General features: G+C 47.5%; 1 protein-coding gene across 3 annotated transcripts in view; it reads right to left on the bottom strand.

Annotated features, from left to right (window-relative positions):
- Positions 1-378: 378 nt before the first annotated feature.
- PIK3R6 (phosphoinositide-3-kinase regulatory subunit 6) overlaps positions 379-19,007 on the bottom strand; it is a 62,092-nt gene continuing 43,463 nt past the window's right edge. For all 3 annotated transcript variants that reach the window (XM_043496452.1, XM_038372664.2, XM_043496453.1), the window contains 10 exons: positions 18,178-18,634; positions 16,872-16,971; positions 13,144-13,266; positions 12,253-12,363; positions 10,763-10,853; positions 9,756-9,826; positions 8,308-8,398; positions 7,484-7,554; positions 5,261-5,373; positions 379-3,552 (listed from right to left, as the gene is read on the bottom strand). In XM_043496452.1, the coding sequence (XP_043352387.1) occupies positions 3,396-3,552; positions 5,261-5,373; positions 7,484-7,554; positions 8,308-8,398; positions 9,756-9,826; positions 10,763-10,853; positions 12,253-12,363; positions 13,144-13,266; positions 16,872-16,971; positions 18,178-18,634 (1,385 nt within the window). In that variant the 3' untranslated portion in view covers positions 379-3,395. The remainder of the gene's footprint in view (positions 3,553-5,260; positions 5,374-7,483; positions 7,555-8,307; positions 8,399-9,755; positions 9,827-10,762; positions 10,854-12,252; positions 12,364-13,143; positions 13,267-16,871; positions 16,972-18,177; positions 18,635-19,007) is intronic.

Here is a 19,007-nt window from a genome sequence, read left to right as displayed (position 1 = left end):
CAGCACCTGCCCTTTTATCCAGGCTACTCCTTAGCTCCACCCCTGTGATCTTTCCATGGTTCTGCTGGCATATTAGCAGAATTCTCTCTCAGGAGAGTTTCCCTAGGCCACGAGGGGGCTGGGGACTTCTCCATCCTGGCTTCTAACATACTGGCACACAGAGACTTATGAGTACTCCTCTAATTGCTAACTGCTTGGAAATGGATTCCATCCCCTAATGCAGGGTGTACAATCTCACAATAGGGACAGCAGAGGGAAGACATGGAGAACAAAACTTACTTGGCCACTTTGATAAGTAACCTTTTTCGACCCGGACCATCTCCCCTTTCACACACATGCGCACGTGCCCACACACATTGGCACCCATTTGGGTTTTTGTAATGCCATTTTAATCAAATAGGTAAAAAAACTGCACTTTCCAATATATATGATCAATTACACCTATACAAATAATTTATAATCTATCTACATCATACACAGCTATACATAGTTAATACCTATATACATCAGTACAAATTCAAAGCTATCATACAAGTCTCTGGTTATGTCTAGCATGCCAGGCAAAGTGAACTTATAGTTAAATCCCAAGGCAGGCGGCCATGTGAGGAGCTGTTTGTCAGCCTCTCAAATTACTGCCCTACATAGCAGCTTATAGGAAGAGAAGTGCTGGCTTCATCCAGGCATTTCTTGACCTCCTTTTCCATCATTAGTCATGGGGTCTCCCTTGTATGTCTCTCCTTCTGGGGCCAAATTCATCTCTTTTCCACACAAATTTTATGTTGTTGCTTGTCAATAATTTACAATAAACCATGAGTAAACTGAGGTTAAAGACGATGCTGTTTACGCTGGAGTCATGAAAGCCCTGTTGCTGAATGCTTCTGGCTTTGTTTATCTTGTATCCCCTCGTGAGGACTCAGGAGGGTAAGGTTAGCTGAACTTGGAATGAGGTGGCTAAATCTCCTAGCACAACAAAAATATCATTTCCTTCAGGGGCTCTGGTGAGATCCGAATACAAGGAAGTGCAGTGCAGTAGGGGGGAAGGATATTCCCTGGATTAAATTTTTGGATTATTTTTGTAACCCCAGTGATTATGGGACAACAATAGGACTTGGCTTTTTTTTTCCCTCTGGAGGAAAAAGTGAAATATACAGTTTTCATAAGTGGAATAACACACTTTGGGGAGTATAGCTCTTCATGAAATCGCAATTCTCGAGTACTTGAGTCACTTGTCAGTACAGTGAATGTCTCAATACACACCCAAGCCATGAGGGTCTCACAATGAGGATGTCCCATGGTGTGAGAGAGAGTCTCACACACACATTTACTTTTTTTGTAATTAAATGATTTGGGGGGTTGCCAGGCTCTCCTATTGCTAGGGAGCCTCTCACCTGCCATCAGTTTTAAAGGTGATTTGCCAGCAGGCAGTATATTTCAATATCGCTTCCTGGGGAATTGTTTTCATTGTAATAGTTTTATGCAATATGCTAAGCTGGGAGTTTGTAAAACTTTAGCTAGAAGGTAAAAGATAAAAATTTTGCAGTGAGGAGTGAGAGTAAATGGTTGTTTCATCTTAAAAATCGCAGAGCAGGGCAGCGATGGGAGCTGCAGGAGGGTTGAGACAATCTTTAAAGACTACATGGGGGGAAATTTAACCCAAACTTCCCCAGTGTCCACAGGGCCTAAATGTCCAAAAAATCCTATTGTCATCAAAATATTTGGGCCTTAATCAAGGCAGTTCTGTGAAGGGTATTTAGAAGGGCCCGATCTAAACATTGCAGTCCAACATTTCAAACTTGGATACCTAAAGTTTTGTTGGATACATTCTGATTCCACATTTAGACACTAAATTAAGTAGCCCCTGATTGGCAGAGGAACAATTCCCATTGGCCAGACACAAATCACATCCCAGCCTGGCCATCTGTTCCATGGCAGGAGTGTGGAGTCACCTCTGGGGGCAAGGGGGATGTTGTTTTCCCTGCCATAGTCCTGTAGGGATTCTGCTGGGGCGTTCCACCAGCAGCTCTTGTGGGAGTCTTGCTGACTTAACCCTCAGCTGGGATGTACTGACTCAGCACTCCCCTACGGATACCTTCATCAACCAGCACCATCTCCTGTTCGGGCTGCTTTGGCTATGAGCAGAATCTCTTGGGGAGCATGTGCTGCACTTGAGACCTTATGGACCCGCAAATTAACCTGGCTCAATATGCACTACACTACAATGTATTACCACCTGTAAACTGCTCTGGGCTTTCAGGCTCTCCTCACCAGTCTATAGCATGTGAACCAAAGAGAAAGCACATGAAGGCCAAGAAACTAGAGAAGCCACTGATGGGTTCTTTGGGTAGCTGTTTCTTGCATCGCTGTGACAAATCAACACTAGCAATGAGGTGTGGAAGCAGAGAACAATTTGGGGTTTGTGTAACCCAGTCTTTAGGAGCAGACACTGATAGTCTCACGCAAGAAAGGTTTAATGATCACATCTATCAGGATTTAAGGGAAATCTTGTTAGCGCTGTCCTGGACATTTGGGATTAGATCTGACAAGTTAATGAATCTACACTTGGTATCTGAAATGACTTCAGCTGGCAATGAGCAGGAATGAAGATAGGAACTTGTGCACCTGCTGCTATGGCAGCTTTTTCTGATGCTAGCCAAAGTCACTAGCATGGAAGTCCATGGCAGTTTTTCCCACAGACCTCAGTGAGAGCTGGGCAGACCCTAGTGATACACATGTTCTACTCAATTCCAGTCAGCCCTTACAAGCTTTCTTCTTTGCTGAGTGAATGTTTTGAGGCAATTGCCTATGTCCCCAAGGTGACTCAAATATATTGCTTTGAAACAGAGACTGTAGCTTCAGGTGTATCTGTGCAGCATCCAGCACAATGGGGCACTGATCCCTGATTAGGGGTTTCAGACACTACTGTAATATAAAATATTAAATAATAATAATTGCACCTTGTGCCACACCTAAAGCAAGCAGAAGCCAAACTCTGCCAGCTTGTCTCCAATCCTTCTACAGAAGAAGCCCTTCTTCCTCTCTCAAGGTATTTTACTGACACACACAGAAGAATAATAGTCTGACTCCTGCTTATCTCCCTCTGTGCTCAATTCCCCAGCCCAGCCCCACTCTCCAGCATTACAGGAACTCCCTGCTCTTCCACCATCCCCGAGGCTCTGTTCCTTGGCTCAGCCCTAAGCCACGGCATTATAAGAGTTTGGCTGATTTTTACTTTCTTCTTTGAGCCCTAACTTCCCGTAGAGTTGAAGCTTTACAAGAGAAATTGTTGTTGAAGTCACTGTAGGTGGCTTTTAGTGTGTTCTTCGGTCCCCATTCTATTGTGACCCAACCAGGGATTCTTACAAATGCCTCTCACGCCAATTTTTTTCTTATCTTCTTCACTGGATGATGCCTGCAAAGGTGTTGATGGGCAACAGCAAAGATTTGGGCATGTATTGGGCCAGTCCCACACCCTCCGGCTCATGCAGGCTGAATTTCATTGTCCTGGTCTTTTGCAAGCAATAGCTGGGTTCCAGGCAAGGAGAAACTTCCACACTGCAGAAGAAGAAAGATACTTTCACTAAACATGCTGAATCATGGGCCAAATACTGATCTCAATTACACCAGTGTATATCCAGAGTAACTCCATTGGCTTTGGCTGTTGCTTTGGATTTACATCCATGGAACTAAGATGTATAATCTGTTTGTAATCTTGCACTGGTTTTTGCTAGAAAGATTATCTAATTCATATTATTGTTATTATTATTTGATTTACACAGTGCCTTAGGCTAGCCTAAGTTTGATTTGGGGGAAATGCACAGTGTATGTACTACAGATGGGCCTGAATCAAAACTCCACCTTCAAACTCCCCCGAACTTTGAAGGCATTTGAAATCCAGGCACTAATACCAGTTTGCACACCCAACTATCAGAGCTGCATATGCACATGCAGTGTTTATGTGCACAGTTATGAGAGCATGTGTAATGCTCTGGTCTAGTGTATGATAACATCTCCTCTAAGTGGCTGATTTGTGACCGTACAGCCAACTTTTGTCACACAAAGGACTTTTCCTTCAACTCAATTGTTGAGCCAGTTTAAAAAAGGGACACATTTTCATCCACAAAAAAGAATCTTCCTTTTCTTCGTCAAATAATTTTGACTGTTGACATTTTTCAACCAGCTCTGCTCAAGTGGTAGCTTGTGTTTTTGTGCTTAGAGTCCTGGGTTCAAACCCCTGCAGATGATGGTGGTGGCTGCATGTGAATTGGTCCATGATACATTTTTGTTGTGGATGTGACTTGGGGCAAAATTATGAAATTGTGGTTTTTAAAATACAAAGCCAGCCTGCACCAATTCTTGAAAAAACTCTCATTTTTTGCTGCTATAGTATCAAAGCTGCTCACACAGACTACCCACTCCCACCTTCTGATTTCTACAGTGCCTTTTATCCTGAAGGATCCAAAATCACTCTAAAAGCTGTAGAAAAGAATCATTTCCACCACCACGGAAATGCTGCCACTGCTGGGGTAGAACTCAAGCAGCTCTTTAACAGTAAACAACATTATACGACGATTTCAAGCAAGAAATGAAGATTACTGTATCCATATCTAGAGCATCATGTGCAAACACGCACTTGGATAATGCTTTCTATCCATGAATCTCAAAGAAGAGCTCTGTGGAGCTTGAAAGCTTGTCTCTTTCACCAACAGAAGCTGGTCCAATAAAAGATATTAGCTCACTCACCTTGTCTCTTACGGACATTAATGAGTTAGGCTTCAGAACTCCCTTATGGGAGGTAGAAGAGTATAATCTGCACCTTACAAATGGGAAGGTCGCAATACAGAGATATTGAGGAAGTTTGTGGCAATGTTGGGAAATGAGCCAGATTTCCTGGCCCCCAGCCATCTGCTTGAGCCGCTCTCTTTTATCATTTACTATATATGATAAAATAGTTTGCATTGACAGTGTTTTACAACCAAAGATCTCAAAACACTTTACAAAGGAAGGTCAATATCACTGGTTTTACCCTGGTGATAGCAGGCACAGGGAGGCCATGTGACTCACCCAAGGCCTCTCACCAAGTTAGCAGCAGAGTCAGGACTAGAACCCATATCTCCTGACTTCCAGGCCTGGGCACTAGCCACATCACCTCCTCTGTAGTCCTGATGACCCTTGTGAAAAGACATGTTGTGTCTCCAGGGGAGTCTAACTTTAAATCAATAGCTTGTTGCTTGTTAAAAGCCTTGCAGCGAAGTAGCCTTACCTGACCACGTTCGTGTAGGTCCTTCTGAAGTCCTTGTCCAGGCACAGGTTGAAGGTCCTTTGTTCCATGCACTGGATTTTGATATTGCGTGTTCTGATCTTGTTTGTTGCTGACTGGAACAACAGGGAAGAAAAAGCCCTGCTGAATTTTTCACTTACCTTCTCAAGGCTGCACTGAGACAGATGGTGAATGTGTGTGCATACACACATCTATTTTTGAACCTTGGACCACAAGACATGACTGCTGGAATAAAGAGGGAACTGGCTCCTTCCTTTTATTTCCCCCGACACAAATTGGCCAATATTTTCAAAAGCAGCCAGTGATTTGGGTGCCTAACTTGAGGCTCCTTAAAGGGGCCTAGTTTTCAAAGGTGTTGAACACCCACAGCCCCAGTTGAAGTCAGTGAGAGATGCAGAGGCTCAACAACTCTGAAAATCAGGCCCCCTTAAGGTGTCCCAAATTAGGCCTCCAGAATCACTGGCCAGAGTCTCCACAGTAACTGGGGAAGCCTGGTGCTCAAGCAGCCTAACAAAGGATTGCTAGTGTTAGAGTCTTGGGGTGAGATCTCCCACCCCCACTCTAGACCTTTATACCAGTGTGGGAAGGTTTCCCCTGACACAGGCACTGCAAAGTTGCTCTCTGAGGACCCCTTTGCAAGCCCTGGTGCAGCCTGTGGTCATGCTGGGGGTGGGGCAGGGGCAGGAAGGGTGAGTCGGGGCAGGTCTACAGCGCTAGTGCTGCAGCGATTCTAGGCAACACTGTGACTCAGTGGAGATGGGGGAGGCTGCCATAACTTTGACAGGCCCCTAGGGCTGTTTAAGGTACACTGAAGGCCCCAGAGCAGCCCAGGTTTGGGAGGGCACAAAGGTGGCTTATAGCTGCCCTTCCCTTGGGCTGTGAGTCACTGAATCTCACCCGGGTTGCCTGAAATACATGGCAATAGGTGATAAAGAAACAGGCCTTTGGTCCATTTGGCCCTAAAGGACCTGATTCTCAGGATATGTCTACACTGCAACTGGGGGTGTGATTGCCATTCACGTAGGCACACCCAAACTACCTTTAAGCTAACTAAAAGTAGCAGTGAGATGTTGTGGCACTGGCTGTACAAGCCCGCGTCCCTAGCTTACAACAAGGTCTGTGCTGCCACAGCTGCACTGATAGATTAGAGCTAGCACCGGCGAGCCCACACAAGCTGCCCTCATACCTTCAGTTATACTAAACCCTCTTTGCACTATTCTTGCAGGGCAAGAGGATCAAACCCTGTATCTAGTGAATGTTTGTCCTCTGGATCATAATATCTACTATACACCAAGGCACGCTGCTCCAATGGCAGTCTTGCAGAGGAGAAATGCTGATGCGCGGTGTTCCGTCCAGGCAGTATTGAGGGACAGTGACAGAACTGCTTGGGTTTCCAGCAAAAAGCTGAAATTTGCCAGGGGAGAAAACAAACTGAAACCACTTTCTGACCAGCTGTGTGCAATATCTCCTCCCACTTTTGCAGAGCAATGGGGGATTTCCTTCTTCAGTCTTTGCAGTGGCAATAAGTAAAATCTCTAATAATCATGCTTCTGATTACATTTCTCCAGCTACATCATTCATTCATTCCAAAGGATCCTAAGCAATGGGCCAGATCCTGCAAACCCTGCTGAGCGCACTATTCCTATAATGAGTAGCTTCCTGGCCAATAATAGGCTGTTCATGGTAGTAAGCAGTAGCTTCAGTAGCATCTGCGGGGTCAGGCACTCTAAGCCCTGCTCTGCATCCCAGGTGGACCCATCCCTGAGAGGATTGGGAGTTTGGGGTGCTATCTTCCTTTTTTAACACCCTTATTCTGCAGTGTGGACAGGACCCTTACACCATGTCTGTGTAACCAGGTTGGCTGGTCCTCCTTCCTCCCACTCTGCAACAGTCTGGGATTTCCTGGGAGAGCTCTCATTCAAGCACTGACCTGGCCCAACATTGCTCAGCTTGTGATTCTGAATCACCACCTCCAAGGGACAGGGGCACTGGGGGTCCCCACACTTTTTACCGGCCATAAGGGCAAGCGACGGAGCGGGGAGAAGGGGCAGAGAGGAGTGAGTGGGGGGCGTGGCCTTGGGGAGAGGGGGTGGGGCCTCAGGGGGAAGGGGCAGCATGGGGGCAGGGCCATGGTTCAGGCGTCTGTGACCCCCCACACTTTTAGGGTGCTTCCACCGCTTCTGCCAAGGGGCCATGGCTACTTACAGAAAACGATCTTCCTGACAGGTTGGAGGTTTTGACTACTTCAGCAATATTTACATCCAAGCACACCAGATCTGCAACAGAATCGGGGCGTTAGACTGAGACTAGAGCACAGGTCAGCCCAGCTTGCCTTGCCTTGGCTGGGTGAGGTTTTCTGGGATCCTCCACTGCTAACCCTTGTTCGTGTGTCCCCCATCATCTCCGAAGGTAATATGTTAGAATGAGTGTCTGTCTGCCTGGGGTGCCTTGGTCCAGCTCCTAGCATCAGTCTGAGGGGGCCCCGGAGAACAACACAAGTTACTCCCGTCCTATTCCCTTGCACTACATAAGGCTGAGAGTGCTGCCTTTGCAGTGACTCCATCCTCTGTCACCCCAAGGGAGTATCTCCACTGGGGCTCATGGGGCAGACGCAAAGGAGGAGCTATGACAGTCTACACCAGCTGAAGGTCTATCCCCCAAAGACATTGCTTCCTCCCTTCATCCCCGGTCACACAAATGCAGAAGAGGTGGGATATAATGGCACAAAGAAGCAGAACTGAGTCCAGTGCTGCAGCCTCAGTTACTGGGAGCTCCTTAAAAGTGGGGCATGAGATTCAACAGCCAGATACATGACCATGAGCTGTAGTGACCATGTCTGCAGCACATGGGTATGCACGCAGCAGGGACTCAGCTCCCCAAGCCCAGCCAAAGCATGCACTGAGCATTCTAGGATGGATTCTCTGGGGGCCAGCCTCTTCTTTGGCTTTTCCCAGGTCCTGCTCAGGAATCCCCAAAACGCTGAATAGTTGGCAGCTCAGCAAACAGTGCCCCACCTGGAGAATCCTCACCTTCTGTTTCACTGGAGGGAATGGCTTTCATCACCAGGCCGGTAGATCGCAGCAGGACACCTACCTCCTTCTTCCGATCACTCAGCAAAACCTGCACAAAAGGCTCATTTCACTCAGTTACATTCATGGGGATTAACATGTTAGGTCTGCATGAAACCAACTGGGTGCCTGATTCAGAGCACACTGGGACAGGCTAAATCTGTTTTTTTCGTTTGATTTCTCTCCCCGCCCCCTCCCTCTCTGCTCCTACTTTCACATTCTTCCTCTGTTTCTCACTCTGCTCCACTTTTCACCCCACTGGATTTCCTCCCTCTGTGGCTTTTCTCACAACCTCTCCTAAGCAAACCTGATAGCTTTCATGTTCCAGTTTAGCTTTCAAACCCACAATATTTGAGTGGGTTCGAAATGAGGCAAGACACAGTCACCCAGCCCCTGGTTAAACTCAAAAAGACACCCTGCCAGCCCCTCTTAATGACAGAAAAAGCATAAGATTACAGTGGGGAAAACCCATCTAAACTGAGAGGAAAAAAGGTGGGACAATGATAAATATAAAGGGCCATGTTAAAAAAAAACAACAGATTCTAAGCTGCTCAGGCAGAACAGAGAATCATAGAATCGTAGGACATGAAGGAACCTCGAGAGGTCTTCTTCTAGTCCTGTCCCCTGCACTCAAGGCAGGACTAAGTATTATCTAGACCAGCCCTGACAGGTGTTTGTCCAACCTGCTCTTAAAAATCTCCAATAATGGAGATTCCACAACCTCCCTGGGCAATTTATTCCAGCGCTTGCACATGTGTCTTACTCAGGGAGTAGCATCACTGATTTTAGTGAGACTGGTCGATGAGTAAAGCACTACGCAGTCTAAATAAGGGTGGCAGAACTGGGCCCATAGGCTTTGTCTAGACTAGGAAAAAGATGTGTGTTCTGAAAAAAGTGTTAGCTAACGTGATTTTAAACGCTGCTTAAGGGCTAGTGTAAATGGGGCTGAACCCCTTTACAAACACATTAGCTGGACACGGGCAATGCTGAGGGACTCAAAACAAAGGGAAACGACAACTACAATAGGCCATCAAGGTGTTCATTGAAAAGTACCCCTCCTCTATAGATGTGCAATAGGAGGAGAAAAGAGGGCCCATTAGAAATCATAATCACATAGGCTAGACTTTACAGTTAACCAATAAGGGGTCTTGTGCATCCTAATCAAGATTTCCAGGACAGGGGGGACCAGATGTCCCAAGAACAGCTGGTAAGATGATACCCTGGCACATTCAGCCCTCAAGCAATGCATGTGCTGAAAGGATCACAGCCACGTTCTCATGGACAAAAGCAAAGGCAGTTTTCCCTTGCCGCAGCGATCTCCCCCAGAGCCCTGCATGCAGAGAGCTCCCAGATCCGCCAAAAGGAGTCCTGCGAGCAATGAGGCCATGGGACAAAGAGTCACATCTTACCTTGCTATATGTTACTGAGAGATCTGCCCCAGGGACTTCCAGCGTTGTTTTCTTCTTTGTTGGCGTATGGTCTGGAAGAGGAAAATCAACGGGAAGTGAGGATCCGAATGGCAACATTGCTCATTCAGGGTATACATTCAGCTGTAATGCAAAGGCATCCATTGACTCCCATGGGATCAGGATTGGGCTTTATTGCTGTAGGTTAGTTCTAACCGCAGCATTAGGAGCCAGGAGGTTTCCTTGCCTGTTCTTTTACCAAGTGTCCCCAACCTACCAACAATACTTGGAGGCAGAACGTCTTGCAAATGTTTTTTTCAAATTTCCCCCTCTCCCCCAACCCATACCTAAAAAAAAAAAAAATTCTACATTTTTCAAATTCCGACCCTGCTTGGAAATACTTTCATGGAAGCACCTGGAAGTTTCAGCTACTGGGATGGAGCACTACAAACATATAATGACCATGCATGAAGCTTTGCGCTAGCTATCCATGTGCTTCCAAGAGCAATTCAAGGCATTAGCCACAATCTATAAAGCCCTATATAGAATGAGAGCGCGTTATCTGATGGATCACTCTTCAGGCTGTATCCTGCCAGGGGAGTTTTATCCACATGCATCCAAGTACCTGACTCTGAGATGCACCTGGGAGGTGCTATACCACATCACAGCATCACTATGGTGCATTTTTTAAGCCTGTAGGGCAAGTGCCTCTGAATGGGTATTCTGCGCAGCCCTGATTTCAGACTTGAAAAACCAGTCTTTCCACAGGTGCACTGACATGATGGCTAATGATTTCCAGCTTGTGAATCATAAGGAGACACATGCACGAGCTGAAATCCTCATCAGCCATTAGATTATTGCCTCACTCCGGGGCCTTGTGGCTTTGGTTACTGTGTATGGAAGGACCCAGGGGTGATGGAGGTGAGTGTGATTGCTTACTAAAGAGAGAGGCAATAAGGGATGAAGGGGAATTCCTGGTGGCAGAGAAGATGCTGAAACCCGCTACGCACCTTTGGGGGCTTTGCAATCTTGCACCTTGGCACTCAGCTCGGTGAGGAACACATCCTCTGCTGGCTCCTGAGCCGCACTGCTGAAGAGAATCTGAAAGAGGAAAAGACCTCTGGGAACAGCTCCTGATTGGTCCCCCCATAGTGACCCTCTGTGACATCACAGTCATCTCTGCAGCAACCGGTTGTGATATCACAAAGGGGCTGTGACTTCATATGTGGAACAAGCAACCGGAGGCAAGGTACACGTCAGGAATAAAAGTGATTTCATGCACGTCTCCTTCATCACAGAGGACAGCTAAGCTCTGGAAGAGTCTGAGAAAACCGCCCTAGAGTTGCCTGGTTACATATTTCATCACAGAACCTACATACAGTATCATGGAGCTCGAGAACTTCCAGAACGAGAACACGGAATTGGCCAGTAATGTAAACAAGGGGGATTTCTCCTGGGGCACTGTACACCTCACCACCAGGTGTCATCTTGACTGAAATGAGGGCTCCCACGCAAGACCCTCAGTCCTTGTACCAGTATGCTGATTAGCTCTGAGGCATGTAAATTCCTGTTTGTGGCACCTGAGTGCTGACAGAAATGCCCAGAGAGTCACCTGGCCATGAGTCTGCAACACGGAGGAGAAAAACTGGGGAATAAAAATAATTTAAAAATAACAAGGTCACCAGCCATATGACACGAGGATCAAGTGAGGTGGGGGCTGGAATAATGCCAGAGTGATAGGAAGGAGATAAAGTCCTGTGAGGCACTGACAAGAGGAGTTACTGGCTCCCCTCTGCGGCTGACCCACAGATGATAGTGAGACCTGGTTTTGTTCCCAGCTGATGAATCTAGTCCTTGAAGCAAAGTGGAAAAGGCAGCTCAAGTGTTTGGAGCTAGAGGCCCTGGATCGGTTCCTGCTAATGATCTAACCAGGTGGTCTCATTAAAGTCCTTCGCTAATTGTTTTTGTCTCATGTTGAATGTCAGGTCTGACATTGATTCTGTTTCAGAGAAGATGGCAGGAAATACAAGAAACATTTCAGGAAATCCATAGACCCTGCAGCAATGAGGTAGAGTCTGGCAAAAACTCCCATGAATCACCTGATTCCACATTTCATCACAGAATCTGAACAAAGGGAACTTGTGCACCTTGTGAGCAAACCTGGGTCCAGTTAAACAGGAACCTGGGACCAATTTATGGTTCGGTGCCAAAAAATCACACGAAATTAGCTCTTCTGCATGGCCCTGAGGTGACCCAGATGGAGCCCAGTGGTTTCAACTCAGCTTCCCTACTAGATTTGGAGGATCACTAGAACCAGGAGCTCGGAGGGAACACTAGGGGCTGGAGACCATGTAGATTAAAGCTGATATTTGCATGAAAACCTGGGAGCTTTGCACAGCTGGGCCAGCAAGCCCTCTTCCACGTCGGGAATGTGAACTAGGGTGTGGTTTGGGGCCGTTGCTGGTGTGTTATGTAAAAGGATGACAGACAAGACACTGACCTTAACAGCATAGACCTGGAAATAGACTGGCTGGATGCCCAGGCGCACGTAGTAAGCGATCACATCAATAATGAATGGGTCAGACCTGGGGTGTGTGCTCAGGGAGGAAGGCTGTGTGGAAAGCACAGTTTGCATCACCTGCAGTCACTTCTCTGATCCTTACCCCTCTTGGTAAATTACCACAATGAGGCACCGCCCCACCCCCGCACACACTGAGAGTGCTCCATTTCTATATGGAGATCAGTCAGAGCAAGACCACAGGGGAGGAGAGTCTCTGCCCTTTGCCATCCCACCAACTGCCCCTGTTTAAAGGGGATCTGACAATGTTTTGAAAAAGCCAGGCAATGAGAGCTGCAAATCCCCTTCACAGACAGGCTTTTGAGCAAACACCTCATTTCGCTATTTCGCTTCCCCCACCCCAGTTACTAAATTTGCAACACTGAGCCTTGACCAAAGAGAATCTGCTGCAGTAAAGTGCCCCAGCATGGATTCAGCTCTTCATCCTTCTATCCCATCCGCTTCAGAGCATGGAGTCTACTCACTGGGTGGGGGCAATATGAGCCCATTTCCACCCCCACCCCACCACCAATTCAGCCATCCCGCACGACTGGTCTTGGAATATTCTTAAAGGAATAAAAATTATCAAAAACCTGAACAAATCATTAAGTATTGGGAAATCACAGCCCTGCAGACCACACAAGCACAACCATGCACCCCAAAATGTGTGACGCTGCCACTCTGTATTTTCCACATGACTGAGAAAGTACAGAACTCAGTGAGAAACACGAGTTGGGTGCTTTTAGCCTCTGAGAAGTTCACTCAGAGGCCCCATTGTGGTTTCTGAGGCACCCGGCACGAACAGTGCACAAAAGGAAGGGTTCCCCCTCGTACCATGGTGGCCAGCTTGGGGATCATGTGACACAGTGCGTTGATATTGCTCTCATACCAAGGGTCAGCTTTGCCCAGATACACAGCCAGCTCGCAGAGCTCCATCTGGCTAGGCATAGTATGATCCTGGAGGAGGAGAAACACAGCACAGGACAGTCAGCTCCTTGCACCTGCTTGTTATGCACGGAATAATATCCCTCAAGGAAAGGGTTAAAGACACCAGAAGCTAAGCAAACGACTGCTTTGACAGGGATGCAATCTTGCTATTAACCCAACCTTCTCCCTCGGTGGGTATGTCTACTCTGCAATCCGAGATATGACAGCAGCTCGGATGGACACGCATGCTAGCTCTGCCTGTGCTAGCATGGCTAAAAAAATAGCAGTGTAGATACAGTGGCTTCAGCAACGCTAGGACATACCCAGTGTCCTCTGTATGCTTGTAGAGCCCGCGTGGAAGCCCATGCCACCACATCTAAACTGCTATTTTTAGCTGTACCAGAGTGGGTAATGCAATGCAAGTGTGGTTCACACCTGACGGAGGGTATGTCTACACACTGCAATTGGAAAGTGATTGCAGCATGTGTAGACGTTCCCAAGCAAGCTTTGATCTGGCTGGATCAAAGCTAGCTCAAGTCTAGCTAGATCAAAGCTAGATCAGGTAACTATAGCAGTGAAGCCGTGCCAACACAGACAGCTTGTTGGGCTAACCCTGCCCACACAGGACCCTGCGTACATATCTGAGTGGCTGCTGTCCATACTGCCACAGCTTTGCTGTTATTGTTACCTGAGCTAGCTTTGAACTAGCTAGATCAAAGCCAGCTCCAGGTACATCTACACATGCTGCAGTCACACCTTCCAAACACAGTGTAGACAGACCCTCAGTAACCTCCCAATCTTACCCCCCTCCACTGTGCACTCTCACTGGTCGGTTATGATCCTCATGTAGTCGTGTCAAATTTTAATGGTCAGCTTTTGGGGGCAGGGGCTGGGTCTTTGCTTGCTGGTGTGGAGCAGCTAGAACATTTTCTGCAGCTCTGGGTGCTCCAGAATAAAGACAGTTAATGAATTAAGTTAACTAATAATACGTGCACATGCTGTCAGGATATACTGCCATTTCTGGGGCAAATTTAGACTGCCAGGAGCTGTAAATGTTCATTGATTTCTAATACGGACCATGATAGCATCTCAGCCTTGTGCTGATCCAAACGGTATCCTCCCTGTTTCCGGCTGTCCCAACTTCTAACCTCATTTAGACCTTGATCCTGCCCTGAACTCCGTGCCAAAAGACCCTTGAGTCTCCATGTGGCCATACTGATGTCAATGAAGTCTGTGGGGACACAGGGGTCCTGTGCGTGGAACTCGTTGCAGGATCTGGCCTTCAGTAAATAATGCTGTTCACTTATAAAGAAAAGGAGTACTTGTGGCACCTTAGAGACTAACAAATTTATTAGAGCATAAGCTTTCGTGAGCTACAGCTCACTTCATCGGATGCATTTGGTGGAAAAAACAGAGGAGAGATTTATATACACACACACAGAGAACATGAAACAATGGGTTTATCATACACACTGTAAGGAGAGTGATCACTTAAGATAAGCCATCACCAACATCACCAACATCACCCAAGATCTGAGAGAGCGATGGCTCGTCCTTCAGGATAGGTTGTAGATCCTTGATGATGCGTTGGAGGGGTTTTAGTTGGGGGCTGAAGGTGATGGCTAGTGGCGTTCTGTTGTTTTCTTTGTTGGGCCTGTCCTGTAGTAGGTGACTTCTGGGTACTCTTCTGGCTCTGTCAATCTGTTTCTTCACTTCAGCAGGTGGGTACTGTAGTTGTAGGAATGCATGATAGAGATCTTGTAGGTGTTTGTCTCTGTCTGAGGGGTTGGAGCAAATGCGGTTATATCGTAGCGCTTGGCTGTAGACAATGGATCGAGTGGTATGATCTGGATGAAAGCTAGAGGCATGTAGGTAGGAATAGCGGTCAGTAGGTTTCCGATATAGGGTGGTGTTTATCCTGAAGGACGAGCCATCGCTCTCTCAGATCTTGGGAGACAGACCAGTCCTTGCTTACAGACAGCCCCCCAATCTGAAGCAAATACTCACCAGCAACCACACACCACACAACAGAACCACTAACCCAGGAACCTATCCTTGCAACAAAGCCCGTTGCCAACTCTGTCCACATATCTATTCAGGGGATACCATCATAGGGCCTAATCACATCAGCCACACTATCAGAGGCTCGTTCACCTGTGCATCTACCAATGTGATATATGCCATCATGTGCCAGCAATGCCCCTCTGCCATGTACATTGGCCAAACTGGACAGTCTCTACGTAAAAGAATGAATGGACACAAATCAGACATCAAGAATTATAACATTCAAAAACCAGTTGGAGAACACTTCAATCTCTCTGGTCACTCGATCACAGACCTAAGAGTGGCTATACTTCAACAAAAAAGCTTCAAAAACAAACTCCAACGAGAGACTGCTGAATTGGAATTAATTTGCAAACTGGATACAATTAACTTAGGCTTGAATAGAGACTGGGAATGGATGAGTCATTACACAAAGTAAAACTATTTCCCCATGGTATTTCTCCCTCCCACCCCACCCCCCACTGTTCCTCTGATATTCTTGTTAACTGCTGGAATTAGCCTACCTGCTTGTCACCATGAAAGGTTTTCCTCCTTCCCCCCCCCTGCTGTTGGTGATGGCTTATCTTAAGTGATCACTCTCCTTACAGTGTGTATGATAAACCCATTGTTTCATGTTCTCTGTGTGTGTGTATATAAATCTCTCCTCTGTTTTTTCCACCAAATGCATCCGATGAAGTGAGCTGTAGCTCACGAAAGCTTATGCTCTAATAAATTTGTTAGTCTCTAAGGTGCCACAAGTACTCCTTTTCTTTTTGCGAATACAGACTAACACGGCTGCTACTCTGAAACCTGTTCACTTATAGCAATTTTCATCCAAAGAACTCAAAGCACTTCACAAACATAGAGCTCATTAGACTGACAGGTCTTTGGATAGAGACGTATTTGTACAGCACCTGATGCAATGAGGTCCTGATCCATGACTGGAGTTCCTTGGTGCTTCAAATAATAAGACTACCACCATTTTACAGATGGGGAAACTGAGGCACAGTGAAGCGAGGTGACTTGCCCATGGCCACACAACATGTCAGTGGCAGAGCAAGAAACAGGTCCCATTTCTCTGATGCCACATATCTCCCTAGTACAGGCACAGTCTCAGAAGGAAAATAGACTCATTTTCACTGCCGTAGTGTTTGATTGGAAGCACGGATCAGCCAAAACAAAAAACTGTTTCTCTGCAAAGGCCCTATGCACGATCCTAAGCTCCTTCTACAGTCCCAGAGTAGCTGGATGCAGCTGTTAAAATGACCAGCAATAAAATAAGTCATGTTGAGATCTTAAATATCATCACTAGGTTTCATAGTCAACACCCCATTTGGACAAACTGAACCATTGATACCTTGCTCAGAGCTATGGTTTCAGGTTGTCTGCAGACTCAGCCAGACAGCCCTGCATTGGGTCCCATTTGGTAGGTTTTTTCAGAGCCATAAGGGCTAAACACAAAATCTTAAATCCTACAGAAGCCTGGTGGGCCCCCAGAAAAACATTCCAACCAGATCAATCCAAGCCCTGGTTGCCCCTCTGCAAGGCCGAGAGGTGAGAGAGGGTATGGGCCCCCCTACGGGATCGCTCACCTGAGTGTGCCAGGTGTCTGGCTGCCTCTCCACAACAGGGACGTAATAGAACTGCAGGTTCAGCCTCGGCGTCAGGAAAACACGTCTGGTCTCTCGTTTCCTTGAAATAAAAAACAAAATACATTTGTTTTTAAAGTTACAATGTTTGCTATAAGCCAACCACAGCCAACTGCTTCTGTGGAATGAGAGCCCACAGCTGCATCCTGGTAGGGCCCTGAAGTTCAACAGCATTGCTCCCTCAGTGTGGGGACAATTTCCACCACTAATCCCCTCAAGGCTCTGTGCTCTTCACACGCCTTTCCAATGTGTCTGGGCTGCATTACCATAGTGTCTGAGCACGTCACAATCTTTATTTACCCTTACAGCAGCCCTGTGAGGCAGGGCAGTGCAGTCATCAAAAAAATAGACCTGGAAATGGGGTACAGCACAAGGTCCATTAGGATGTCTCCGGGGAGGAGGAGGGGACCAGGGTCATGAGTCCCAGGCAAGTGCCCTAACCATAGTACTATCCTTCCTCCCGCTCTTCCCACCAGCTCTGTTCTTTAGGCTCACCGATGGCTGGCAGGTCAGGCCTTACCACACGTTAACGTAAATCCACGCTCACCATGCAGCGCTTTGGCCTTCTCTAGTGTGTGTGCGGGGGGGAGGGTGTCAGAGAGAGATCTGTGAGCTGGAAAATATTTGATTTGTCCCCAGTGGAAAATTTCAATTTTTCATAAAAACAAAAAAATGAAAACACCAGGAGTGAAAACTTTTCAGTTGTTGCTGCCTCAAAACCCCAATTTTCCATCGAAAAAAAGTTTTCACATGGAAATGTTTGACCAGCCCCATTTACATTTTTGCTGCAGCCTTTGAGCTAACAGCACTGAGCTTGTCACCTCAGGCAGCTGTGGTGCCTGCTTTTAACGCCAGAGGTTCAATCCTGGCTCCCAGGGGCATGTGGTACTTTAACACTAGAATCCCACCACATCCCTTCCTGCTGCTCCAGGATCATCCTTCCCCTTCCAGGCTGCAGCCCACCACAGACCTGGTGCCTCTGAGGCCTGAGCCTTCGGTGTTACCTAGCAGGAGAGGCGACTCCCATGAAGCTCTCATACTAGCCCAACCCCCCCACCCTTCCATTCTGGGCTCCCTCTTTCCCTTCCTCTGTTAACCCCACAGCATGACAGGTGGTGGCGTGAGGTGGAAGCAGCCAGCACCTATCCCACCCCTGTTGCAGAGCCTGTGCCGGACAATCCTCCCCAGTATTAGCCATCACTGCACCCTGCATAGAAACGCCTCCCCTCAGAGGAGGCTGTAGTCTTACCTCAGTGAGTAATAGGCTTGGGCCAGTCGCCCCAAGACCCTGTCATCCCCCAGAACCACAATCCGGGCAGTGTACCGTCTGTGGAAGTGAGGCATGGGCACCAAGTTGCTGTCAGACTTCCTGTGCAGCTTCCCAGATTGCTTTGCCCCTGCACCATTGCAGCTGTTCTGCAGCAAGGCCATGCTCTCCAAAAGGCATGCCTTTTTCTTAATGCCGCCCTTCCTCTGGAGCCTGGCATGCTCCACATCAGTGCCACCGGGCGGCAGCAGCTCCTCGCTTGCCGCAGGCAGGTCCCGTTCAATGCCGCTGTCGGTGGAGAGCACGGAGAAGCGGGTCTGCTCGCAGTAGTCACAGTCAGACACGATGTCCTGGATCTGAAAGTTGTCCAGTTCTTGGCTCAGGCAGTCCTGCTCGCAAGTCTGCGACAGCAGGCGGACAAACAGCACCAGTTCCTTCCCTGCGCAGGGGAGGAAAGCCCGTAAGTGATGAAGGCCAGGTGTGCAGGTGGGAGTCATCCCCAAGCCGGGCCAGCGGGAGCGGCAAGTGCTCAGGCCACTGGTTTAGGTGCCAACTGCTGGATTTAAATGCCTAACTTTAGTTCTACATCTTCGATACAAAGCCCAGTGACATCTGCGGAGTCTTTCCATTCACTCCAGTGGGCTTTGGGACAGGCCAAACAATCTGAACATTGGCCCTTCTGTCTTCTGAAATTCCACTATAACAAACACTAACCCCATTGCCTCCCTGCATTTCACATGGAAGAGAGGCCAAAAGAAACGGGGGAGCCCCATACCACACAAGCAGGCACTGGGCAAGTGGAGTTCACACCA

Source organism: Dermochelys coriacea, chromosome 14, assembly GCF_009764565.3.
Source record: "Dermochelys coriacea isolate rDerCor1 chromosome 14, rDerCor1.pri.v4, whole genome shotgun sequence".
Lineage (NCBI taxonomy): Eukaryota > Metazoa > Chordata > Testudines > Dermochelyidae > Dermochelys > Dermochelys coriacea.
Note: the sequence above shows the minus strand (reverse complement) of the source record. Positions and strands in the feature narration are given on the sequence as shown.